General features: G+C 36.3%; 6 protein-coding genes across 8 annotated transcripts; 4 read left to right on the forward strand and 2 right to left on the reverse strand.

Annotated features, from left to right (window-relative positions):
- Positions 1-952: 952 nt before the first annotated feature.
- On the forward strand, positions 953-3,457 carry LOC145910064 (uncharacterized). The gene is made up of 4 exons (XM_082997144.1): positions 953-1,175; positions 1,397-2,102; positions 2,265-2,398; positions 2,998-3,457. Exons 1-4 carry the CDS (start codon positions 1,082-1,084, stop codon positions 3,327-3,329), a joined length of 1,266 nt encoding a protein of 421 aa, XP_082853270.1. The 5' UTR covers positions 953-1,081; the 3' UTR covers positions 3,330-3,457.
- A 2,549-nt stretch (positions 3,458-6,006) lies between these two features.
- LOC145901720 (cilia- and flagella-associated protein 99-like) lies at positions 6,007-9,705 on the reverse strand. The gene is made up of 14 exons (XM_082989488.1): positions 9,553-9,705; positions 9,354-9,459; positions 9,168-9,300; positions 8,972-9,085; positions 8,419-8,616; positions 8,120-8,249; positions 7,862-7,945; positions 7,704-7,792; positions 7,353-7,536; positions 7,114-7,276; positions 6,910-7,036; positions 6,508-6,738; positions 6,270-6,446; positions 6,007-6,184 (listed from the first exon to the last, which is right to left on the reverse strand). Exons 1-14 carry the CDS (start codon positions 9,661-9,663, stop codon positions 6,064-6,066), a joined length of 1,968 nt encoding a protein of 655 aa, XP_082845614.1. The 5' UTR covers positions 9,664-9,705; the 3' UTR covers positions 6,007-6,063.
- A 1,039-nt stretch (positions 9,706-10,744) lies between these two features.
- LOC145903602 (uncharacterized) lies at positions 10,745-14,766 on the forward strand. Its single transcript, XM_082991699.1, is given in 8 exon segments — positions 10,745-10,875; positions 12,282-13,300; positions 13,355-13,481; positions 13,551-13,652; positions 13,730-13,909; positions 14,045-14,199; positions 14,330-14,484; positions 14,546-14,766. Coding segments are annotated over 8 exon segments (1,995 nt in total). The 5' UTR covers positions 10,745-10,757; the 3' UTR covers positions 14,685-14,766.
- A 56-nt stretch (positions 14,767-14,822) lies between these two features.
- LOC145887719 (uncharacterized) lies at positions 14,823-19,741 on the reverse strand. 3 transcript variants are annotated; one of them, XM_082978910.1, is made up of 15 exons: positions 19,689-19,741; positions 18,841-18,966; positions 18,604-18,717; positions 18,385-18,531; positions 18,214-18,321; positions 17,912-18,112; positions 17,691-17,783; positions 16,969-17,624; positions 16,690-16,822; positions 16,516-16,622; positions 16,404-16,450; positions 16,277-16,341; positions 16,117-16,207; positions 15,849-15,893; positions 14,823-15,605 (listed from the first exon to the last, which is right to left on the reverse strand). In XM_082978910.1, exons 2-15 carry the CDS (start codon positions 18,916-18,918, stop codon positions 15,472-15,474), a joined length of 2,019 nt encoding a protein of 672 aa, XP_082835036.1. In that variant the 5' UTR covers positions 18,919-18,966; positions 19,689-19,741; the 3' UTR covers positions 14,823-15,471. The 3 variants fall into 3 exon arrangements, with proteins under 3 accessions (XP_082835036.1, XP_082835037.1, XP_082835039.1); XM_082978911.1 differs by having other exon boundaries at positions 15,511-15,605; positions 15,849-15,890; positions 18,841-19,714; XM_082978913.1 differs by lacking the exon at positions 14,823-15,605 and having other exon boundaries at positions 15,849-15,906; positions 18,841-19,714.
- Positions 19,742-21,853: 2,112 nt separating this feature from the next.
- LOC145887720 (uncharacterized) lies at positions 21,854-23,718 on the forward strand. The gene is made up of 5 exons (XM_082978914.1): positions 21,854-21,949; positions 22,057-22,170; positions 22,542-22,619; positions 22,735-22,850; positions 22,912-23,718. Exons 1-5 carry the CDS (start codon positions 21,917-21,919, stop codon positions 23,519-23,521), a joined length of 951 nt encoding a protein of 316 aa, XP_082835040.1. The 5' UTR covers positions 21,854-21,916; the 3' UTR covers positions 23,522-23,718.
- A 312-nt stretch (positions 23,719-24,030) lies between these two features.
- On the forward strand, positions 24,031-25,286 carry LOC145917276 (protein rolling stone-like). Its single transcript, XM_083002939.1, has 3 exons — positions 24,031-24,114; positions 24,207-24,417; positions 24,787-25,286. Exons 1-3 carry the CDS (start codon positions 24,031-24,033, stop codon positions 25,284-25,286), a joined length of 795 nt encoding a protein of 264 aa, XP_082859065.1.
- The last annotated feature ends 165 nt before the right edge of the window (positions 25,287-25,451 follow it).

A 25,451-nucleotide genomic window follows, 5' to 3' on the forward strand; every position in this document is an offset into this window, starting at 1 on the left:
GGTAAGTTTTTATATGTTTGTCGTAGAAGTATCATAGGCTTTTGGTGAATTTCCATCTTGACCAGCAGACGATTCGACACGAATGGTCGGAAATCTTATATATGTGTCAGTTTATAGCTTCGAGTTGAAAAAGGTTAGTGTAGTGCCGTAGGAAATAGGTTCTGCGTCAGACGGAGCGGTGGAAATACTTCACCGAATAATCTCCAAATAAAACCTGAATGATGTCGTTCTTACAAACGAGGCGGACAGCAATCACGTAACCCACGCAGCCGGGGGGCTTTGCGCCCGTTCCTACGTATAGAAAAACGGCAAGACCTCACAATTCAGTAACAGCATTGCTGTCACGTTATACTATAAAGAGGAAAGACTTAAGTGTCGAGCTGATAAAAATCTACGATCTGCGGTGGAAGTAAGACGTCGTGAATCATACACAATGCCTAAAGGCCCAGCAAATATCTAGAAAGCATATTTAACGTAAATTTGTCACGAGGTATATACAAAGTTTATTAATACGTTTTTTAACCTACTTGTCCACCAACTTATTAAACTTCAATCAATAACAAGTGTTTGCCGTCAACCAAAACAAAACCCCATAACTAAACAAAATTTTGTTCAAAATATACCGATAGATCCCACGCCAACTTGTGTTTGTAACTTGTGTGCAAAATAGTTTTAACCGAAATCTTAATTGCCAACTTCAATGCTAAATGTATGTGCTGGAAAACCTGCCACAAAGGACTAATGTTTTTTTCAGTGGTGATACAGTGAAGCGTGGCGCTTTTGTCCAGTGAGTAAGGATGTTTTCATAAATTCGCGCGGACAAAGACAGTTGTTGATTCTATCCGTGGGTAACTTTTTGAGATTAATCGCTTTCCGGCTGCATATATCAGCTCGCGGACCAGACTATTCTCAGCCATTTTAGCAATATTTGTGATTTGCGCTCTCTAAAATGGCGACTGGCACGAAAAATTTTGATCGTGCACTCAGAATTAACATTGGCATCGAAAAACTGCTGTGCTCGGAACTAAAGGCAATACGTCATCGAAGACAAAGAGTACTATGTCAGTTAAAACGATCGCAAATGCAACTACGAAATGAAATTAGTAAAAGCAGAGATGACAGCTTTCAAATGAAAACGGAAGAAAGACTATTTCATCGGGATGTTGATGCCGTCGGTAAGTAATGAAATGAAATTTTATAGCTAAAGAAATCGCAAGCTTTTATGCACTCTTTTTTCTCGGATTAAGCCAAATTACAAATCAATTACGTCGTGGTTTTGTAACGTAAAGCGAGATTTCATTTTTAATCGCCGTTTGTTGGTAGCATTAGTTAAAAGTTTGTTGAAACGACATTCACATAAATCCGTTTTTGATCGAGCTGGTCCTTTTGTTCACAGTGAAGTTGTTCACCAAAAATGTCTTCAAAAAAAACAAGAATGCTTCAGCACAAATACCGACACAAACAAAGAATCGTCATCATCGTGATGACGCAAGTAACAGCTCTGTGTTTAGTGAAGATCTGGATTCCTTTTCTTCAGCTAGTTCTGACGACGAAACGGTTGACGATAATCCAGACCAGCCTCAATGGCTGAACGAAAATCGTTGCCACTCTGCGTCAGCGCCAATAAAACCTAAGACATCAAGTGGTATTGACAGTCGTGGTAAGCAAACGGATCCGCGTGCCAACAAAGAAGTCAGTATAAACATGGCTTGGAACACAATGATTTCCCAAGTTACCCTCGAGAGAGAAAATCCAACGTTTCGAGTGGAAAGCGAAGGTTTGGGATTGCAAAGGAGTGATTTGTCACAACAGGATAAGTATAACCCGGCTTTCGTATTACACGTCGATGCACAACGGAAAAAGACTGCCGATTTACAGTTTACTCAGCAAAATCATCTGACCATGTACGGACCGCATGCACTGGTTATTTGCCACAAACGAGGTTTACACGAATACAAAGGAAGTGAAAACTCAGGATCGCAGTATAAGCAACCAAGAAGCGTAGAAATCCCACGAACCTCTTCAACGCAATGTATGAAGGATCAGGAGTTTTTCCGAAAAGAGATTTCTCAGAGATTGGAACCAGGATCAACCGACGTCGGGTCAGTATAACTTGAATACCTTACGACGGCTTCTTCTGAATTTATTAACTATAGCCCAGGCCTTGACATTTAGACAATTTTGCCGAAGGCATTTTAACTTGCCGTTAGATGTTATAGAACGCATCGTATCAGATAACTTGTATTACCTGAATGTGTTGATAGATTTAATTTTCGGCCCATCACAACAGCGTCACCTAGTCGCCACTTGTCTCGGCATGAAATCAGCCGCAAACATCGTCCTACAACTGCATTTGGTTTTGTTCGTAATCCCACCCATCATCGTTATCAGCAATCAGGTAAATTGCGGGATACCATATATAGATCAAAGAAGTCATTTCGAAACTCATAAATATCCCCATAAAAAGATTATTGACTCTATTGAGTACACATTTTTTTTAAGGCACGGACAAAGTCTTGCTTAGCTATTTAGCTGGTAATATAGTTGTAAGTCACTCGAAAGCTCCACTGATGAAACCTATTAGGTCGAAACAGTGGCCCTGTCTGCAGCTAGCTATATAAAAATCATTGGCACATTATTAGGCTCTATTGTTCACATATCCCCGCACGTTTATGATTTTGACGAAAGTCCACTTAGCGGTGGACCATATAGAAGTTTGTCAATGAAATTTATTTTTACTTTTCTTAAACGCGCGTATAGTTGAGATTTCGTGTCATTGCGACGTGTATCTTTTATACGAGTTCATCTCTGCTCTTGAATTTAACTTTTGTAAATTGTAATCACTTCATCACCTTTGTGGGCATCAAAATTTGTTGAGGGTTGGATGCAATGGTTCACAAATTATTTTGAACCTCCTGTCTTCAATTTATAGGAATACCTTCCTGTTTTATTTTTTGTCGCAATCACAAAGATTATTTTTTTTGCCTCTGCTTATAGCTCTAAACTCACCTACCGCTCTCGGACAACAAACAACCGGATCCAATCAGCCTAAGGCCGGTATAAATCCTAACAGAGCTTTATCGAGTTACGGGAGGCGTAAACTCAACACAAAGAAAGTTGTATCCCGTACGATCGTTAATCACACGGATCAGCCGCAAGAGAGCCAATATCGCATGCAGCTAAAACTCCGACGACAACAAACAGAAAACGATGCGATTGCTCGTCGAGTTTGGCAATTTATCGGAAAACGTCCATTGGGTGTGTCTGTGAACATGAATGCTCATTTTGCACATGGACTTTCAAAATCCCCTATAAAGCGCTTTAAGTGACATTTGGCCATTACTTTTACTCATAAACCACGTTGTAAAAGTAATTTTGCTGTTATTTTGTTTTTTATTGATGTTCTGGATGTGCATTGATACCAGAATACACCGTGCATACGCAATAAAGTAAGTACACCGTATCGAACTAAATTCTCTAATGTTCGTTACACAAGTATGCAAATAGTCCCTATCTTTCAGTTGTAAGACAAGATGAATGGAATCCTTTATACTTATTTTTGTTGTTAGTTGATGCTTTATACTTTGTGACCTTGGTTTTGAAAGTCTGTAGGAACTCTGCTATGTGGTGTTATGTAGGACAAGAAATGGTCAAAATCCACCCCAAATTGGGCTTTTAACTAAATACAGCCCAATCCCATTATTGTTTATTTCGACTAAACACAGGGAAAACTTGGAAATATTTCGTTTATGATAATCTAATCTTATGATGTCGAATAACAAAACACTAGCTTGCAAACACAAGTAAAGCAGCAGAAAAGCAATTTATGCAGTATCATGGACTGATACTTAACACCCCGAATGGATAATATTCGTCATGTGACGTAATTGTAAAAACAGACACTACGACACCTTGGCTTGTGTCAAGTTCCACTCTATATAAGTAGGACAGGGACCAAGTACACACACAAACCCACTATAAACAACTAAATAAACCAACCACTGAAAACAAAGAGCCTCTGATGCACTCACAGGCTTCACGACAAATTGGAAACTGAACGGAGGCACTGAACAGAAATAGAATCGAGTAAATAAAGCAAACAATCATTGGAGATGTTGAATCTCAATAATATCTGGGGGGAAAAGTAGCAACAGTGGACCTTTTTCCACCGACGTTTTCTGAAAAATTGAATGATTGGTAAATTGGTGAGAAGGGCGGTAATAAAAATCTATGATTTAAAAAAAACGTTTAATGCTCCATTTGTGGCCCGCAATTAAATTTTTTGGCCCACGACTTGTACCTCGGTTTTTCTCAGTCTGATAGCCATGATTAGTTTTTAAAAAGATGTTAAAATAAACGACACAAAATTATTGCGTATGACAAGTTACTTTGTTGATTACGATGTTACAATTTTGTGGAATGTGGAGCAAAGGACAGTAATTAAAAAACTGTGAGGTAGTTGTCATGAATAAAGATGTAACTGAAATGTGCGGATGTTGTTCACAAATGTACGGCTGAAAATCCACCCAAATCTGGATTATGATTTGTAAAAAGAGAAATTTTGATCTGAATTGGCAAAAATCCAGATTATTGTACGAAACGTGAAAAAAGTTTTAGATTACAAGAAGATTGAACTTCACTTGTCCCTCCAATTTCGCCCGAAAGGCGGATGTCCAGATTTACCGAAACCGAGGTAACCGAGTACTTTAATACTAAATGCACTAACCGAAAGTATGAGTATTGGGGCAAGTAAGAGGATTTAACAACAAAATATAATCCGTCAAATAAGTTCCAAACGTGGAGGCTGTTGTTAGATTTGCTGCGGCAAATTTGTTGTGATCATTATGTTTGTTTTTGAAGCTCGAATGGGTATAGTAGAACTACACAGCGATCCCGACTATATAAGGAATATTTTTCCTCATGCTGCAGTTTCTGATATCCTGAAGCAAGAATGCGCCTTTACATCACTTCAACCCACATAATGATGTAAGTCTCTTGAACTTCATTGCCTGGGGCGCTCGAGCTTGTGCAAAGTACGTTACAGAAGCGAATTAGTTCGTTTTCAAGCAATTTTTACTACTGACAACTTCATTGCATAAAAAAAGTGTAACGTATTGAAACTTTGTTTTCCACTTGCATTTACTCATATCTGTAACTTTTGATCTTTTCGCCATAGAGACCTTTTGCAGGTCATTGTTTTTATGAAAACTTTTCTTCGTTTTGCAAAGAGCCTCACAAAAAATGTTTGTTTTTACTTCGAAAAAATGAAACAAAAAGTAAATAAACGTGAAACCGAAAATTTACAACACTTTCTATTTACGTAGCCGATATTGGATGTAAAATATTTCTGTTTATAATCAGTCCGACAGTGGATCTCATTTATTTTATACTGTTTTTAGGCGTTTCTAATTAGCTTCACTGATTTGTTTGCTTTCATGGTATTAGGACCAAAAGACGCCTTAGTACAACTTATCCTCTCATTTCTTCTGCAGCGGCGATAGACAAATATTCGTGGTCGGCGCTGGAAACAACAAGAAAAAGGCCAGTTTCACTAATCAGGAAACTCACTTATCAATGATTTTTATTATTCCATTGATCATAAATTTTTGTTTTATACGTTTGCCGTAAAAAAAATTTCAATCCTCGAAAGTTGGCGATTCAGTGAAACGTTTTAAACTTAGAGCTAACAAGTTGCCATCAAAAAGGAAATATTCTGAGTCAGATTAACATGTAGTGGAAATATTTGCCTGAATAATATCCTTTTTCCTCCAGCGTGGCGATCAGCATTACTACTACTGAAGCATCCGGGAGCTGATGGGGTTATATTACATACAGAAAATAAATATGTCGTTACCAATCAGCAACAACTTTAAAGAAGAAGCATTTATGTGTCAAGCTGATAAAACATGTGGTGTTGTGAATTTTTGGAATGTCAAAAATGAAACCAACTATTTTAACGCAAATTGATATCTTTCCAGTAGCTCTTTCCTGCAGTAAGTCTTTAGCTTTATTCTTTGGAGAATTTATTTGCGAAAAACGTAAAAGGAAAAGAAAATCAAGGCTTTAGTAGGTGACGAGTTGTTTCGACGAAGTTTTAACAGCAGATTTCGCTCGCATTTCAGCCATGCGCTGTTGACCCATCTCAAGTTGTCGCCATCGAGTTTTTTCCAGATCTTTCTTCTCTCTGCATTCAAACAAAACAACTGAGTTTCCCTCATCCTACACGGATGGTCGTCTGTTACCCAACCGGACTCAAGCAGACAACTTACCGGATCAAGCTTCTTGTACGAGCTGCTGATTTAGCGTTAGGTTTTACCGCCATTTCCTTCGCTCGCCGCATTCTTTCCTCCTTTTTCTGCTGCAGTTGGTCTTGAAGTTGGAGCAGAGTTGTGTCTTGGCGGATTTTTTCCTGTTGCTCTTTGGTAGCTTTCTGTTGTTCTTCCACACTAAGACGAAAACAACCACATGTAAATTCATAACCGTTATATTTGTGACCAAAAAAACTACCGTAGACCAGCAGCTTTGCTTAATTCGTTTCTGTGAGTAGAAATTCGCGCCAAAGTCTCCATTAGTTTATCGTTTTTGCTCTGCTTCTCTTTCAGTATTGCGTCACGACGTTGTTCCTCTTCATGTTTTTCGGCTTCCCGCAGTAAACTAAGTCTTTCCCGTAACTCAGCAATAGACATTTCGGATAGCAATGCGTGCCCAGCTGTTGACGTAAGATCCACAAGTTTTTGTCTGCAAACAGTAAATATATATTATATATATATAAGTATAATACTAATTTTAATTGATAAGGTTTTTCCTGGTAAATTGTCCTCGTGTTCAACTTCACCAGAAAAAGTATGTGGAACGTATATGCCGTGGGGCTAATCTCAATTAATGTACAACGTTTTTTAGCTTAAGTACCTGATACTTGGAATTGACTCCATGGCTCGAATCTGTTGAATAAGTTGTGTTTTTCTCCTCATTTCAACCTCAGCATCTTCTAATGCTCTTTTCATCATTTCACGGCTTTCGGCATTTACTTCTTGTACTGTTTTCAAACAAGTTCACATATTAGTGAAAAATTTTCTATTTAAACTCAAACAAGTATCAATCGATAAGTTTTACCAATTTTGCGTTTGTATTGTTGAAGCTTGATCTTTGCTTCATGAGCATTATGGTGGCCCTGTATGATCTGTTCAACCAATTGTCTCATTTGTTTTTCCTCATCTAATCTCAGTGTTAGATATTCTTGCATCATTTCTGCTGTCTCCAACTTTAGTTTGGATACCTAAAATAAAAAAAAAATTGTTTGGTTGAAGACAGTCGCAGAAGTTTAGCAAATCACAGCAAATGCAAACAGACACCTTTTCTTGGTTAAATTTGACTTGATTTTGTCTGGCAAGGATTGCTTCCTCATGACTTATCTTTCCTTGTACTTTCCTGTGTTCCATTTCAGCAAGCTGTGTGTCTTTGTCTTTTTGCTGCATACTTTTTTGCCAGTCCATAAATTCAGTAGCATCTTTGGCACCATGCAGTAGTTTCTCTAGCCTGAAACATGGTCAGCAACTTATTTGGGAAAATAAATTTTTTAAACAATATTTTTTAAATCAGATTTTTTCTAGTGAAAAAAAAAGAAAATAACTCTTTCCAATTTTTTAAAAAAAATCATTGACTTTTAGTGTAAACGTGTGTTTGCAAAGCAAAGCAGATTTTACATTTCCAACTCTTCCTTTTCCTTTTTTTGAAACAAAGACCCTTCCCTGAGGATTGCTGCAGCATTCATTTTGATTGGTTGGTTTTCAATCTTAAAAATTTAACAAACATTAGTATATGAAATGGTTTGAAATGTAAAATGTACCAACAATGTACTCACAACTGCATTTGGGATGGGCCTTGCATGGTTTTTGTTAAAACTTAATTTCTTTTCTTCATCTTCAATAATTTGTTGGACAATTGCCTAATTAAAAATACCAGTGTTTATGATATTTGAAGCAAAGAAACCTTGCTTTAATCCAATCATGATAAAAATGTAACATATCACTTTCCAGTAAAACATAATTAAATTGATCTAATGAAAGATTACTGATACTAGTGACAAATATGAAACTAAGTTAATGTAGCAATCACACACCTTGGTCTTTAATGTCTTTTCTGGATTTGCACACTGAAACTGATATTCATTTGCTTCAAGAAGTTTTTCAGTACCTTTAATTTTGTTTTTTTCTTTCAAGGACTGAATGGTGGTTGCCTCTTTTGGTTCTCTATTAAAATATTATCACAAAATTCTTTTAATTATTGATATGGCTATTTTATTGCTCTTTCTTGAAAGGAAGGCAAGTTAAATCCAAGTACCAAAATAATACTTTTATTATCTATATACTTTGTCAATAATTATTGTGTAAAATTCCAACCAGAGAAAAAAAATTATACCTATAAATGTGCAATGGCACAGGCTTGCTCTTTTTTAAACTATGGATTTTTTCAGGAAGTGGAATTGATCTTGGCTTAGGTTTAGTAAGCCTAAATGGCTTGGGGGCCGTGGGAGTTTTAGGACGTTGCTTGGTAGATATTTTGTTGTTTATTGTGTCTTCCAAATATGTGAGAATATTGTCCAATTCAGGTTTCCACCTGTAAAATATAATTTATTACATTTATTACATATTACATAGGAAGCTGTTAAATGTTTTAAAAGGACAACTTTAAAGGGAATCATTGCATTGTTTTTGAGCTGGTCATTTTGCTTTAACCAAGTATAGAAGTATAGAAAATTGAAAAAATATTTTTTTTGTTCAGTTTATAAACCTGAAGAAGTCACACTGTACATAGGTGAAACATCAGCTAAATAAAAATTTTGCTTGAATATCAGTTCTTAAAAATATTTATACTAGTTGAATTCTTTTGAAGCTTGCTGTAATATGGTTTAATTGTAAAAAAAATGCTAATAATTTTTTTAAATACAATTTATCTTAAACTTGGTACTTGCTTGCTGATATTTTTCATGATTTCTTGTTCCACAAATATTGAGTCATATTGTTTGCACCATTCATCATGAATCCACGACTTCAAGTTTTTGTCATCCAAAAAAAACTTTAGAAATCTAAAGATAAATAATAAAACTGGCTACATACTTTCCTTCATTACTAAGTGGTAAAAAAATGGACAATTTTTTTTTAACTAACTTAAACATTTTGTTGACATTCTGTGTGTTTACAAACTTCCTGAAATGACCAATTCCCAATTCATCAAGTCTGAATATCAATAAGTAGCATAAAACTGAATATAAACCAGCATCTGATCGCAGTGAGTTTTTTCCTAAAAAAATAATTTTAAATTAAAAACAATAAAAGTGACTCTCACAAACTCACCATCAGAAACATAAAATCCATCAATGACTACACCTAGGAGTTTGTTGAATTGGACACAGCCTGAAAAGACTTCAACAAGAAATATGTGATCTCCGTCATCCAAATTCTGTTAAAACGAATTATTTAGTAAACATTGGATATCCTATATGCTCAAAAAAGCCAACAATTTAAAACATGCAGTGACAATGCAAAAGGACACCTGTTGATGTTTGAGAAACGCTTTGATGTATTCCTCAACACTCTGATTTTCGTTGTTAAAGTTATTGAGAGCAACAACGCAAATTTCCAAAAGCTCCTTGAACTGCAACATGTTTACAGTGAAACATTAGAAAGGAAAACAAAACTATTCTCGTGCAGCCGCAGCGTTGAACAAAATAGAAAAATGATCTCTACCGCACTGGAATAAGGAAACCTAGCTGTTGGACGAGCAACAACCTGACATTTTTCGGAAATTGCATTGACTTTCAACCTGAAATTTTCTTCAGTTGCACGAAAATAATCCAACAAGATGAAAGTAATTAAATCAGTTGTTATTTCATTAATATATGCAAATAAATTATAAATCCAGTACTGTGTAGATTTGGATGTTTTGCTATCAAACGGTCGTTAAGCATGACGTCACGGTTGATTTTGTTTGGCAGCATGGAAACAGCACAGTCACGCATCAGTAGTTTTTTCAAAAACCGTTCCTGATTTTTATAGAAAATGCTTTAACACCGGGACACAGCCAGGTAGCAAAAACCGATCCACATATAAATTTTTGTAACATAGACTAAAATATGGATCAGTATTTGCGACCTGGCTGTGTCCCGGTGTAGAAGCATTTTCCATTTTTATATTGTTTGTTCGGTAAACGACGTGTTTTGTGTCTCTAAAATCGGCACATTGACAAAAATGGTTACGTTTTTGTTCCCAAGACAAATACCTCTCTCAAATCTGCAGTTCTTTGCAAATAGGTCAACAGCAAATCATTGTATTTTGCATGAAAACACGAGAAATAAACAACCAATACGGGAAGTAAAATGGTATGGGAACAGATTAAACCCCTACAATATATTAATCTGGTGGCACAGCGCTATGCATATTAGTCCTGATTTTTGCCGAACCAGAGTTTGGTATTAAAATCAGCGTCCGGGGGGAAATGGCAACAAGTGTCTCTATCTGGAATTTTGAAGATGGTGCACATGATAGCGTATGGAGTAACGTGACATTACTTGGTTGCGATGCGCGAGAATCTAAAAACAGGACATCAATGATATAGAATTTTCTTGATTTTACGGTTTTACAACGAAAGCATGCAAACCTTGGACATAGAAATCCTATTGGTGACAAACTTTACAATAGATTTACCAGGACATGTTTGGAAATCCCCTATTTTGTTTACAAGAATATCGTTGTTTGGTCATGGAGGTTTCTGCCTCTGCTGTTTGTCCATATTGCCAAATGCCTTTGAAACTACTCCATGTACTTACGTTTAATTTACACTTAGAAGTGTGCTTCAGAAGGAAAAAGCCTCAAAAAGGTACATATTCGAAGTATGCGAAAATACGCATTACGCATGCTAACGTTAGGTTCCGACTCCCCGTCATCAAAGGGGGTGACGTCACAATGATGCAGGTAAACATTGGCTGAAAATGTATCGGTTTGAATAGGAGTTCTTTTAAAAAATGCTTGAGCAGCAGTAAATCGTTTTGTGGGGCAAATTTTACGTTTAGGCAAGCAGAAATTGTCTGGAAATATAAGTGTATACGAAGCACCAAAAACGAAAATTACGTTGAGGGGAAAAAACGTCAGGAATTAGCCTGATGGAAACTAGCGTGTCTGGCTGCAATTTGGATGTTGTGTGGGTTTTTATGGCAAATAAGTCTTGACTGCATGGAAACTGACAGCAGACGGACAATGAAGCTTATCTATGTTTTTTTGTGCTGTACGATGCGCTTTTCTTCGCCCTGTCGAAAACTTTTATTTTTTTGATGCTTGGTACTTATTTCCACAACAATTTTTGCCTTGCTTAAACCACAAAAGGATTTACCGCTGCCCTACACACATTTTATTAAAGAACTCTTTTCTAAACTAATACATTTTCAGCCAATCTATACCCGTAGCATTGTGACGTCAGACCCATTGACCCAGTGACATAAAGTCGGAACCATAAATACAAGTTGTATCTTTGTATGTATGCAACAACAAGATATAGCAACAGGTAGTACAAATTTGCAAAAGACCAAACCCAATTTACCAGCGGGATCCTAGTTAACAAAAAAATCACCAGTTAACAAAAACTTTCCAATGATCATGAAATTTTTAAAAAATCCGTATTAATATTCCAGTATGAATATGATATATCTTTTTCATAACTATAAACATGGATGGTGACCCAATCGAATGACAAAAACTTTACTTCCACATCTCAGACCTTGTCAAAAATAATTTAAAATTAACCATATCTCCGTACGCTCTTGCACGCTCTAGCCCTTATTCTGTGGTGCAAAACACTGTCCTAATACTGAATGACAATGTTGTCCTAGTAATATGAATATTTGATTTTGTTCGTTGATCATCACTTACACCTAGTTGTAAACTTTGAACTTTTTCAATCTGACATTCACATGGTATAATTTATTTCAAACAACTTGGAATAAAGGGATCCAATAGTAGAAGATTGTATACACTTAATTGTTTGCCACATGTCAACATTATTCACAGTTGATGACATAAAGTATCTTTGCGCTTAAGCCCACTTGGTATTTGGACAAAATTATTTTAAGGTAAACTACTGATGGTATTTGCAGCAACCTTGTCATCAAAACCAGTAACATTTTGCAGTCATTAGAAAAAAAAACTTCTACATAAAACTATAATTCTAAAATCAAAGAAAGAAAATGCACATCATAGTACAGTTTTTCCAATGATTACATTTGTTTTTAGAGTGCCCGAAAGGATTGAATTGTGATTCTTGCATGGTGTCCCACTATGAAAGATTTTCCCATACTTTACTTGCCAAAAAATACTCTAATAACAATGATACAGAAGTTGTTGTTTTGGAAAAATAATCCAATGCGACTGAATCTCCAAGCACTGAGGAAGATTTTGAATGTTCAAATTTGTTTACTGATCAAAGAAATTTTTCTGGTTGCAAAAGAAGAAAACCAGACAAAATGGAAACTAAACCTACTGTTGGTGTAACTCAACCAAAGCAAAATAAGGGGATTGGTTTGAAGAAAAGCCATAAAGGATGTATTGAAGCCCCAGTTGTAAATGGTCTGATGACAGATTCCTTATCTACTGATGACAGTGAAAAGTGGCCAGCTACTGATGTGAAAGGCCCAGGGTTTATTCCTCATGAACCGACAGCTGATATTGTTGCAGAGTTTTCACTCAATAATTTGAACTCAAACAACAGTGATAACAGTCAAGAGGCATTCTCTGCAGAAATTGTTCGTTCAGCTAATGATTTTGGTAATTCTGAAACAGACCTGGATCATCAAGCCAAACTCATGGACAACAATGAACAACAAATCATGGACTCATTCAGTGCAACCTCAACGCAGATGCCAAAGACACAGGAACCATTCACCACACTTGATGCAACACATTCTTTTAGCTTATCCCCAAAAGTGGGAAACACTGTTCATTATGTCCAAAAAGCATTGAAGAAAGATCCCACAAAAATTAAATCAAAACAAGGAGATATAGGTTCAATGCTGTTTGGTATGAAGCCATCAAAAAATAAACCTGAAATGAAAAACACTGCAAAAGAGGAGTATGCATCTCAGCCTGTGCGTAAATGTCCTTTTTACAAAAAAATTGGAAATGCTCAAATTGCTGTTGATGCTTTTAATTATGGAAATGTTCCTGGAATCAAAACTTACTATTTATCCCATTTTCACTATGATCATTACATTGGCCTTACCAAACGATGGGAACAAAAAGTTTTCTGTAGCAATGTATGTTTTATCACGTTATTTGTCCAACAGGTCAAAGTATTGGTATCTTTTTAGATTACAGGAAATCTGGTAGAAACAAAGCTAAAACTTTCTCCTGAGAAAATTGTCCGATTACCAATGAATAAAAAAGTAGAAAATAATGGACATTTTGTTATTTTCCTGGAAGCAAATCATTGTCCAGGTAATGTCATGTTAGTATTAATTTGGTATATTTAAATCTTGTGTTGCTAACTTTACTTTTTTATGGCAGGTGCAGTTTTAATGTTATTTCAATTGAAGAGTGGCCAGGTTATTCTTCACAGTGGAGACTTCAGGGCAGATAAAGATCTGTGTGCTAATCCTTTTATTTCAGGTTGGTTTTATCACAATAGCATCATGAATAGCGGTAGTGAAAGTAAGTAAATAACAGTTTCTGTAAAAAAAATTTAGGTGTACAAATCAACACGTTATATTTGGACACAACTTATCTTGATCCCAGCTATGCCTTTCCACCACAGAAAACAGTAATAGAATTTACCAAAATGCTTGTACAAAGAACAGCTGGCCAGGAACCTAAAACTCTGTTTGTTACTGGAACATACTGCATTGGAAAGGAAAAAATCTTTTTGTGTATGTTTTTAAATTTTTTGGCGAAATAAGATGTGCCTGTGTGAATGTGTGTGTTAAATTTTGGTAACTTTCAAACACTGAACATATAAATTTGTTTGTTAAGTTGTAGTGATTAACCCTGGTTTTGTATTTTAGGTATAGCAGAAGTTTTAAAATGCAAAATTTTTGTCACTCGGGATAAGTTCAGAACAATGAACTGTTTGGATAGTCCCGAGGTAAACAGTTTGCTCACATTATCAGGAAAGGAAACTGTTTTACATGTGCTGCCCATGAAAAACCTAAATGCCAAGGTACATTTACACTTGTTAAGGCCTAATGTTCAGTTGTACACAAGAGTGTTTTTGTTTGGAGTGTTCATTAAATATACTTGAATTCTAAAAAATATGTTTACCCTCACAAAACATGTTTTGGTATTTGAAGAGTCTGTCACAGCATCTAAAAAAATTTGGTTCTAACTTTGTGCGAATTCTTGCCATTAAACCAACTGGTTGGACTCATGCCAATGGATCAAATAACCTTGAAGATATAAAACCCACATGTAGTGATAAAATACAAATATATGGTATTCCATACAGGTAATGGATCAACCTTAGTATGTATATGATTTAAATGTTGTACTATTTGTTGTGTTTCTAGTGAGCATAGCAGCTTCGATGAGCTCAGAGAATTTGTGACAACCCACAAACCTGACAAAATAATACCAACTGTAAATGTTGGTCGTTTGGAGTCACGACAGAAAATGGAAAAATATCTAAATGAGTGGAAAAAAAAATAAAAATTTATGTCAAGTTTTCCTCATTGCAGTATTATTGCTTTTCATGTCTCCGCTAAAAACTTTCATCATGCCAATGGTTTTGCTGCCAAACAGTATTAAATCCAATTTTTCTAAAATATTTGCATCTTTTTGTTTAGTAGTCAGGTGGACTGTATTTATTAGGAACACACATAATAAAATATATGGGTCATCAACCATCATGCCAAAATTAAGAAAACACACTAAACACTGATTAGAGGTTGGATGCACATTGTTCAGCATTATGATCAAGTGTCATGAGTACACTTATAATGCATTTAGAATGATTGCAAATGGATGAAATTAATGTAACTAACAGAGCAGGATGAGAAGCAGCAAACCATGAGCTGGCAGAATAAGCTACAGGACACAATAATTTCTTTACCCCAAACATACTGCCGGAATGTTAGCTTATATACAAGTGACATACATGAAATAGATAATCAGTGCATGGCAGAACACTGCATAACAATACACAATTTGGTTGTGATCGCCAACCAATGTAAAAATAGGTAAAAAGATAAAACAGCAACAAAGCCTTTTTTTTCAAAATTACAAGGTTATAAAAACAGCAGATACAGTGACAAAAAAAAAACATATTATTCACCAGTAAGCTACAATGTAACAATGATATATGTAGAAAATGATGTCAAGCACCTGTATGGGTGATCCAAGTTTGTGCAAAAAAATATTGTGAAGATATGCCACACTGATAAAATCATAAGCATTATGTAAATAATAAATATGCACCACAAACAATAACTGCAAGTCACTTAAAGGTGAATGCATTGGAGCCAATAGGTGATTTAGGGACAGTGTTGGTTATTGGAGATCGAAGTTGGCCATCAAACCCATCCTGAGAGGGAAATAATCTTTGCTGGGCACTTAATCGGCCATTGTAACCTGCAGAAAACAATATTAATGTAAAACTAATACTTTCAAAACTGAAAAATAATAAACACATTCACTATTTTGACAATACTGTTGAAAATATTGGCATGTTTTATTTATTTAATATGTTTAGGCAAGAGTTTATGGCATTATCAGTTGAAAGTGACACGGTTAGTCATTCATTATGATAAGCATTAAAAGTTGAGTAAACATTCTTTCTGTTTAAGCAACAAAAAATAACACTAATATAATTACCTGGAGGAGTAGGTTGCACACAATAAGTGGTTTCTTCAGCTCCTGCTGCAAAAAAATTCTGCCATTGAACATTATTGGCAATCCATCAATATATGCTCTAATACCCAACACCAAGGTAATGAGACCCGTATTGTCTTATTCTTGTGTGTGTAAACATTTAAAAAAAGGTGTAACATACTGTGTTAAATGGAATATTTTGCATATAATGGCACAGTTTAATGATGTTGTTGATTAAAAACAATCATAGTTTAAAGAATGCACAACTCACATGTCCTGTTGTTACGGTTACTGGAATTGTTTGTATTCAGGGAAGTTGGTCTTCTTGCACTCCCAACCCTACTAAGGGCATAGTTGTGATTCTACAACAAAAGTTGTGCTTTGTTTAATATAATCGTCAAAAAACTTTTGCTACAAAAATTTAAACCAACCGAAGACTTGGAAGCAGAAATTTTTGGGGTGGCCAGGCGTGATCCTTTGTCAGCATTTGGCATTCCTAAAAGTTTTGAATGTAAAACTTTTCATTTATAAAATGTGTAACCTTTGATAAATACCAACCTGGCTTCCTGCTGTCAGCTTGCAACTTTGCACTTGGCAGTTTAGTACTGAAAAGCATAACAATGATAAATCGAACGCATAGATAGAAGTACAAATTTACTCAGACAACAACCTTGATTGCTTTGTTAACAAATTGGCCTTTTTTGGTGGCAGAGGTGGAGGTCTGATCTTTGTTGATTGCTCGGCAACATGGCTGTCACTATTATTGGTTGCAATTCCCTGTGTGACAAAATCAACAAAATGTCAAAAGTTGTGAAGCTACAGCATATTTTAACAAAAAGATAACCTTAGGGGGTTTTGGAGTTTGGATTGTTGTCAAGGAATTAGGTTCCATTCTTTTCGGAATCGACTTACTCCTTGTAATAGCATTAAGGGAATGAGTTTCTGTCCCATCTTTTTGGGTATTCATTCCTGTAGATCTGAAGTCACACAAAGTTAAAACAATTATACGTTCTCAGTGTACACACAATATTACTATAATACAACACAATTTAAAAACAAAATCTATTTGATTCCAATAAATCTTACTGATTGAATTCATGTTACATATGCAAATGACCTCTACCTTTTTGGAGGTAAAGAACCAGGCCTTCTTGCTAAAACTGGTGCGCTTGGTGCAGAAGATGTCTTTGCAATTTGCTGAAACATCTGCCTAGCCTCTTCAAATTGACTAGAATGAGAAGCAGCATCTACCTCAGCAGTGGAATGTGATTCAACTGGAAATGGAGTGCTCGGATGTGGTTGATTTGGTGAGTTTAGTGCAAAGTTAGCAGCACCGGAAGTAGGGGATGAAACAATAGTGGTCATTGTAGGCAGCATTTTAAACTTTCGTGAAGTTACACTCTGATCATAAAGTTTGGCTTCTGCAGTTAAATCTTGTTGCAATGACCTTCGTCCATAATTATAATGAGAAGATCTCTTCTCAATAACACTGGACGATCTTTTAATTGCAGTGGGTTGGTGCTGGCAGTCTGCAGTACTTATGGTACCAGACAATCCAACTAAAGGTGTTTCATACAGCTCATTATTATTGCTGGTTTCACTATGGGTTTCATAAGGTGTAGGATCCTGAGAGTTGCAGGATTCAACTTCATTCAAATCCAAATTCATTTTCAAGATCTTTGCTTGCTGAAACAAGTTTTCCACCTGCTTTGTCATTCTAGCCTCATTTTCCTTGGATTTTAGTAGAGAGTTCTCTAATTCTCCATTTCTTATCGTCAACTTTTTGAATAGAAAAATACTTTAGACATGGACAAAAGGAATTATAACCAATGTTTGTTTACTTACTTCCTGTACTTTTGCATTTAGTTTGGAGTCAGTTACAGGTTCACTATTTTCATCTTTCATGTTTTGTCTCTCATTCAACAACATAGTTATTATCTATAAAAAGACTAATTTGTGAAAAAGAAACAACTTAATAACAACCAATAAATGTAATGTGGTTTTAAAAAAAGCAAAAAAAAATTTTAAACAAAAACTTTAATAAACTAAAAACCATCAAGGCATACCACTCTATATTTCACTCGTTCCTTTCCAATAAGTTGAAGTAACTTGTTATATTCCTGTGCAATTCGCTTTGTTCTTGACCTTTCAATATTTAGTGATGTCCTTAACTTTTCTTTTTCCTTTTCAACCTCATCAGAAAGAGTATCGTTCTTTGTAGTACACGAAACACCACGCTTCTTCTCCTCAAATAATTCATCATTCACCTGTTCAGTGCAAACAATTTTCTCTTCTTGGTGTTCATTAGTATTTGTTATGCCAAACAAAACAGTTTCAGGAAAATCTTTACAATAGATTTTACCCTTACCATGTTGTAGTAAGCATCACTTAATGCAAGATGTTGTTTGATTTTTTCTTGCTGTTTTTTGTATCTGTTAACCACTTTTTCCAAAAGGGGTAAGGGGGAAATTTTTATCTGGATATTAATTTGTAACAACATCAATGACTGCCAACACAGAAACAAATATCTGATGCCTACCTCGTCTGATAGTTTTTGATTAGTTTCACAGGACGGAGTAACAGATCCACTTACTGCCTCATTATCTCGCATTAAGGCTAAAAATGGATCAGAGATGCTATGATAAAAATAATTCCCTTTGACGTGAGCTTCCTTGTTGACTTGAGCCTGCAATAAATAAATGTGAACTAAGTATATACGTATATTTAAAAAGTACAAACACAAGGTATTTATAAATACCTGTAGTGTGGTTATGTATATGTCCCTTGCTTCCAATTCTCCTTCTAATATGCTCAGTAACCTCAAAAGATCGTTTTTTCCCAGCATTGCCATATTTAGAGATTTACCTGTTGGCTTTAAAAATACATGTGTAAATATTTAGTGTAACAAATTGATGGATAATTTTTAACATTTCCAATATTCCTTGCGTAAAATTGCCCTGAAACATAAAAACATATATATACAACCATATAACACCTTGTTTTGTTTTGCTTCCTCCGGTAAATTTTTCGAACCATTCTTTTGGTTTGAGCTAGCTATCATTTCAGATTCCATGCTGTTTCGGAACGTGGTTAACACTTATGCAACTAAGTCAACATAATGCTAAACATAATTTTGTATTAATATTATGCGATAATTACTTAACAGCCAATGTAACACATTAAAGGATTTGGGACGCAAACTCACCATACCCTGACTGACAATTGTTGTAGCCCATGTATTACACACACCAATGTTAAAGGACTACATGATATTGACAAAATGCATGTTTTTTAGCCATTGATACAATCAGAAACTGAAGCAGAGCATTTCAAACAACACTTTCTGGTCTAAACTTTAATGGATAATTATTATGAATTGTGCATTACAACAACAATGTCTATTATATACTAACAAATTTATGGATGATGCACCAGAATGTAAAGTTTGCAATTTATGGTGAGGATTTTTTTCACCGAACATTTTTTGTGAGGATGGGGGTAAATACACTAAACGTTTTTCATATATGTTAATGTATTATTTTTTTCTGCGCAGACTGGTGATAAAATTTGAACTGTGTGCATGATATCAACTCTTTGAAATTATTTGTGCAGTCAATGACATCGGTTAACAAAAACGTTGGCATACAGATTTTCTGTAGTTTGTACAAAACACAACGTTTACTGGCGTTGGTCGTAAAAATAACAAGTAAAGATGCACAACACAACGCAGAAATGTATTCAATAAGTTTTAAAACAGGATTACGCAGCAAACAAACTAAGACTTAAATTAACCTGTGATCAGCCGAAAAAAAATCCGACATCAAACAAAAACTTTTATCGCACCTTTTACGGCATTTCAACAGCAACACTTGATTCGATCGGAGTAGTCATAGTAGTCTCTGATTTGATGCAAATTAAAAAAATACTCTTACGTATACCAGTTAGGTGTTGATACCACTTCGTCAAATACACATACAGGGTGGCAAACTGCGGCCAGTTTTTTACTAAGACAGTTATTTTACACTTGTTTGAATTAAAATCAGAATATCCATGGTTTCGACTTCGCGTCAACAATGGGCCTGACGCCACAATTCCGCCGGTAAAGATTGGCAAAAAATAAATAAGTTTAGGCATAGAATACTAAAAACAAGACGGGGGACCAATTTTCCCGTTTCTTTAAAAAAGGTTTAATTTTGTTTTGTTTGGTAGAATTTTATGACTCCAAAAAACACCAAAATCCCATTCAACCCACTGCATCGCTGTGTTTGGATTTTAATACATTATTATCAACCCACTGCATTTTCCATTTCGCGTAAAGTGTTACTCATGCGTGACGACGCGCTTTTTCCGGCGTTTCCATTCATTGTTTTAGAATTCTATGGTTTAGGTAGGGGTCCAGGGATTTTTTAAGTAGTCCTTCTACAATAAACATGTAACACAGCGGTAACTCTTTTTTTGACAAAATTTCACGTTTAGTTTTTCGCCGCGCTAGATGCGTTTTATTGAACAAATCCTATCGAAACCATTGCATTTTCGAGTAATATTTACCAGCAGCATTGTGACATCAGACCCATTGATGACGCGAAGTCGGAACCATGAATAACATTCAGCATCTGTTTAGTTTGTTAACAGCAACATGTGCCACTATAGACTGATTCCTCATGCGCAGCGGATTCTGACTTCTAGTGGACCCACTTTCATGTAGTAATGATCTTAAAGCGCCATACAGACTGTATGATATTGTTACACAAAATGTGTAAAATTTGCATCTTATCCACATCTTGCTATAATTAAAACCCTCACGAATTCTACCTTCTCCAATAGCAACAAATGTATATTTCGGGATCATTGGAATTTACCCGGTAATAAAAAATGTCGGTGCAAAACATTGACATCAGATTTATGTTAAAAACAGCCGCCATTTCGGTTTATCAAGCCCAACAAAGATTCATAGATTGTTTAAATAGAATATTACTACCATGTTTATTATTTCGTTTTAAGGCACATTATTTAAACTAGTCTAGTACAACTTAAACCGCAATTGTCAAAACATTTACAACAATCAACACGGCCAAAACGAACACTTGTTACAATAAAATGTACAAAGTGTAACGGGAAACAGCTGCATATGATAATCCAAATTCTATGTTTATTTGTTTTGGTTGCACTCATTGGTTGGTCTTTGGTTGGAAACCATTAAATTGCCATGGGCATTTTATAATCTTAAATACGTGAGGGATTTCTTCGTTGATTGCAATCGTGTAGCAAGGTAGAACAGCTTCGGCGCACTTTGTCCAAAAAAGGATTAATAAATGAAAAGGCGAGCATGTTAGACGTTTACCGACAACGACAACGAGTGTACTTGAAAACCATGAACACTTTCCGACACGGGTAAAAGTTTTACAAGGACCGAAGTTTAGAGTTGTTGCTAAGAACGCGTTTAAAGTGTACTTAACTGATTGGGATTCGATAAGAGAGATGCAGACCTCGTTTGGCGGATTCCGATCGTCCGAAAACGTGTATAAAATAATTCGACATTATAAACGAGTAGATAAGTTGCATTTATACATTTGACAGAACTCAGAGAAGGTCAAGTTGTGGTCCAAAAGAAGCAGAATGGTACGATTAAACGTGAGAAACGTGAGTTAATACCATGTTTTTTTGGTTGCTTTGGGTATCGTCACACCTGTTTTGCGCCGGACAATTTGTGTTCCTATTACTACAAACTATCGCTCAACGTAACATGAAACATGAATAAAGCAGAAAGTAAACAGTGTATGAGCCGACCGGGAAGGAGAGCTCCCTGGCGGGCTATTGTGCCAGGCGGTTTTGAATGTCCAATTATATAGCTGTGCCCTTCATCACAATTCGGCACGACATTGCTGAGAGTGTCGCGGTGAGGAACTTTCACACGAAAGAGCGACAGATACTTTTAGCAAAAGATGCAGTCGTAGAAACTCATAGTAAACAAATCTAGTCGGTTTAATAATGCTGACTTTGTTGGACGTGGCGGTAAACCAGGTTGTGTTTGTTTTTTAAAGATTGAACAGGTTTTTTTAAACTTACAAATAATGACAGCAGCAACTGACATTGTTGGAACTTGGGTAAGTCTTTGCTAAATAACATAGGTTTTCAATGATTGCTGTCTATTTTGCTGGGTAATCTCAAAATCTTAAGCTTCAATCCAATAATTATTTTGTTCATATTTTAGTATCCATCTGGGTATTATGGACATTTTCGAAGCAAAACTAGAAACGACATTCTGCAGGAATATCGCCACGAAGCGTCCCCCTCGCCCCCGTCAAAGTTTATCAAGAGAGTCAGGGTCAGATGCAAGTTTATGGTTTAAATTGCATTCAGCATGTACCGAGGTTGCAAATAACTCAAATAATTATCGTGAACCACCCAAATGTTTCCGTCTATAAACTCGTTTAAGTGAAATGTATTCAGCGATCGCATAAACGATTGGCCTAAACCAACAACAAAAGCTTATCGGCGTAACTCAATGGTATCCGATTCCAATCGACTTTGGACATTGTGTACTTTTACAATGTTGTCGAGCCGTTATCGATCGTCTGATCATCCTGAAGGGGTCAAATCAGTCACAGGTTTCAATAACCTCAATTTGTCTTTTTTCATTTTATCGCCCGCCCTTATGGAGCAACATATAAAACAACCATATACATTGTTTGGCAGAAATCACCGGATGTTCATTGCTTTTCGAAGCACGACAATAGACATTCTTTTCCTACTGACGCCAGCTATTTCGATACTGTGAGTATTGTGAAGATAAATGGTTTTGTGCTTACTGTGAGTATATATTGTGGACTCTCCCTACAAAGACTTGGCTACCTTTGGAAACAATTACATATTATCAGCAAATTTACAGGGACTTGGAAGACGGAAGCCAAATCGTTCGTTTACAGCGTTTAACCCGGAGTTTATGGCATGGGTTCCTCACAAACAAGAGATTGCAAGGGAAGGTTCACATGTTTCCTTATACAGGTATAAACCTCTTTTGTTGTCACCGAACACGTGACCAGCAAGCGTTCATCATTGTGTATAGGTTAGATTTTCGGGAAGGTGGTGAAAAAAGAACGGAGCCTCTACCACAACGACTTTCACCGCGAATTCGAAGAAAAATGGTTGATATGGACGCAACTGATGCTAGACTGAAGTGGATCTCTGATTATAAAAGGCAGTACAGTCACGGCCAGCCAAACCCGCGTATTAACACAGACCTTAACACTGGGCGGGAGTTCGATGGAGGAGGCAACAATCAACGCTCGCATATCCACATTAACACGACTGGGAGACTGCGCAAAGTTGTGCCACCGTATCTCGAGCAAACGAGACGCCGCACTAAATCAGCACCACCAATTAGGTACAGCGTTGGAGATTGCCTTGTGTGGAACGGTGCTTCATCTGCATCGCATACCTATGGAAACTCAACAAATGGTGGATCAACCGTTGCACGGCAACGGTCTTCGAAGAAAGAAGGTCGTCAAACTGTCACCAACGGCCAAAATTCGTTACACCAAAATAGTATGACGCCTGCTGCAACTTCAGTCAGTTCGTTTGTGCCGCAGCATTGTACTTTTCCTCACGCACAAACCAATGGCCTGCCCACTCCACCAGTTACTACCACATCTATTCCTCTCGTTGTTGTTGATTAAATATTGTTTGAAATGCTTGCGTTGAGATTTATGTTCGACAACATGGTAAACGCATAGATAGAATCAACGTTTAAGCTTGCATTTGCTACTGCCAATACAAAGATTTAGAGTGTTTTTAAACATTAGGATAATATTCATTTTTTTAGCAAAATGTGTGCATTTTTCGTGAATTCCTTCAAACAAACTTGTCGCAAAATAAAACTGTCAAGTATAGAGACAAAAAACTGTTTCGTTTGTTCAGTGGACAAAATGGCACTAAATATGTTTCTTTTGAGTTTAATTTATAGACCTAAGCTATTGAGCCCCAGGCTGTATGGTCGGTGGCGACTTCATGACATCAACGTGTGATTAATCCCGCGTCCGATCTCGCGACGGCTGAACACAACTAGTCGTATGACGTAAACTGCTGTCTTGCGGACAGTGATGGTGTAACAGGATGCTGTCATATTTTTGTTATGTTTTAGCCGCCAGAAGTTTTTAGTAAATAGGCAAGGACAAGAACCGATAACATGGCAAATGGATGCAGTTACGAGTGCAATAAACATCACTTTGGATTTACAGACACCGAATCCAACACATTTTACAGCAGCTGGGTAAGGTATACAGTAGTAATTCAGTTATTTATTTAATTTCTTCTATTTGCTGCTTAAAATGCGCAGCTTTGACACATGCCATTGGTTTTCAGTGTTGTCAGAACAGGATAGTATTCGCCTTGTATCGGGGAGTGTTCTTTTTCTTTGCACTTGCTTGGATCATTGCCGATGTAGTTGTAATTCACGAAGATAACTACGTCATTTACTTAACAAACTGGACTGAAGTGACTGGTTGCATATACTTTGCTGTGGCATTTTTGGTTTCTTTGTATGGCTGTACGGAGCATTCAAGAAAGTCAACAGGTAAGAACTATGTAATAATAAGTGTTAAATTTTTATTCAATTCCGTAATAAACAACAGTGATGCCTTATATTAAACAAAGCACTGATGCCTTTATATTAAACAAACACCGCCACAACATGGTTTAAATGAAGGCCTTTACACGGCCGACCCTGGGCATATTTGACCGATTTGACCAAATAGGGCTTCGTGCTTTAAAAAACTTTACAGTTGACCATGAAGATCAAAAAGCCACCTATTTGAAAAATTATGATGACGTCGTTTTTGTTGTTTTCCGGTCCCGTATTTCATAAGACCGGTCCTGATGCTTTTGTATTCATTGTAATAAAGCAGGAAATCGATAAGTTAATACAAACCATGTATATTTGCAGAACTGCGATGGTTTCACTGCATTCAATGGATCCTGTTTAACGTTTCATTCAGTGCCGCCTTAGTTGGGGATATTATTTTTTGGTTTTTTTTGTCGAGTTTGCTTTCTAAAGCCGCATTAGTCAGTCCGTTCAATATTCATTCTCATGTCATAAACTTTGTAATGCTACTCATCGACCTGCTTGTGTCAAGGTTTCCCATTCGTATGCTGCACTTTATATATCCATCCAGTTACGCATTTGTGTATCTGTTTTTTACCTTAATATTACATTGGTCCAATACGCGATCAGCTGTATACAGTATACTGCACTGGAGTAGAAATCCTGGACTCGCTGCTGGACTATCAGTTGCAACAATATTTGTAGCTGTGCCGATTGCCCACTTAATTGCTTTTGGTCTATACCACTTACGAGAAGTCATATTCAAGCACCGCTGCAAACAAAATGAAGCAACATCGAGTAGCGAAATGGAAATGGGAGAACACAACTTGGGATATGAATAAACGTATGCTAAAAAATGACATAAATTTGTTGATATAGTCTATACCTTACTGTTACGAGTTCTTTGTGCCTATATAACCTACCTCTGATCATACACAATAATCCTACATTCATTTGTGTTTCATGACTTTGCTACGCAAAAACACTGATAATATCTAATAGGTTTG

Source organism: Ascidia mentula, chromosome 1 (assembly GCF_947561715.1).
Source record: "Ascidia mentula chromosome 1, kaAscMent1.1, whole genome shotgun sequence".
Lineage (NCBI taxonomy): Eukaryota > Metazoa > Chordata > Ascidiacea > Phlebobranchia > Ascidiidae > Ascidia > Ascidia mentula.

Bases quoted from the DNA above. Each gene is read 5' to 3' on its own strand.
- LOC145910064 (XM_082997144.1), top strand. From the start codon at position 1,082: ATGCAACTACGAAATGAAATTAGTAAAAGCAGAGATGACAGCTTTCAA. The intron at 1,176-1,396 runs GTAAGTAATGAA...TTTTGTTCACAG, and splicing joins TCGGGATGTTGATGCCGTCG to TGAAGTTGTTCACCAAAAAT. The intron at 2,399-2,997 runs GTAAATTGCGGG...CTCTGCTTATAG, and splicing joins TCATCGTTATCAGCAATCAG to CTCTAAACTCACCTACCGCT.
- LOC145901720 (XM_082989488.1), bottom strand. From the start codon at position 9,663: ATGTTGCAGTTCAAGGAGCTTTTGGAAATTTGCGTTGTTGCTCTCAAT. The intron at 9,301-9,353 runs GTGAGTTTGTGA...TTATTTTTTTAG, and splicing joins TGGATTTTATGTTTCTGATG to GAAAAAACTCACTGCGATCA. The intron at 7,793-7,861 runs GTGAGTACATTG...TAAATTTTTAAG, and splicing joins GGCCCATCCCAAATGCAGTT to ATTGAAAACCAACCAATCAA.
- LOC145887719 (XM_082978910.1), bottom strand. From the start codon at position 18,918: ATGGAATCTGAAATGATAGCTAGCTCAAACCAAAAGAATGGTTCGAAA. The intron at 18,718-18,840 runs GTGTTATATGGT...GTATTTTTAAAG, and splicing joins AGGAAGCAAAACAAAACAAG to CCAACAGGTAAATCTCTAAA. The intron at 18,322-18,384 runs GTAGGCATCAGA...ATTAATATCCAG, and splicing joins ATCAAAAACTATCAGACGAG to ATAAAAATTTCCCCCTTACC.
- LOC145887720 (XM_082978914.1), top strand. From the start codon at position 21,917: ATGACAGCAGCAACTGACATTGTTGGAACTTGG. The intron at 21,950-22,056 runs GTAAGTCTTTGC...TTCATATTTTAG, and splicing joins CTGACATTGTTGGAACTTGG to TATCCATCTGGGTATTATGG. The intron at 22,620-22,734 runs GTGAGTATTGTG...GCAAATTTACAG, and splicing joins ACGCCAGCTATTTCGATACT to GGACTTGGAAGACGGAAGCC.
- LOC145917276 (XM_083002939.1), top strand. From the start codon at position 24,031: ATGGCAAATGGATGCAGTTACGAGTGCAATAAACATCACTTTGGATTT. The intron at 24,115-24,206 runs GTAAGGTATACA...ATTGGTTTTCAG, and splicing joins ACACATTTTACAGCAGCTGG to TGTTGTCAGAACAGGATAGT. The intron at 24,418-24,786 runs GTAAGAACTATG...GTATATTTGCAG, and splicing joins GCATTCAAGAAAGTCAACAG to AACTGCGATGGTTTCACTGC.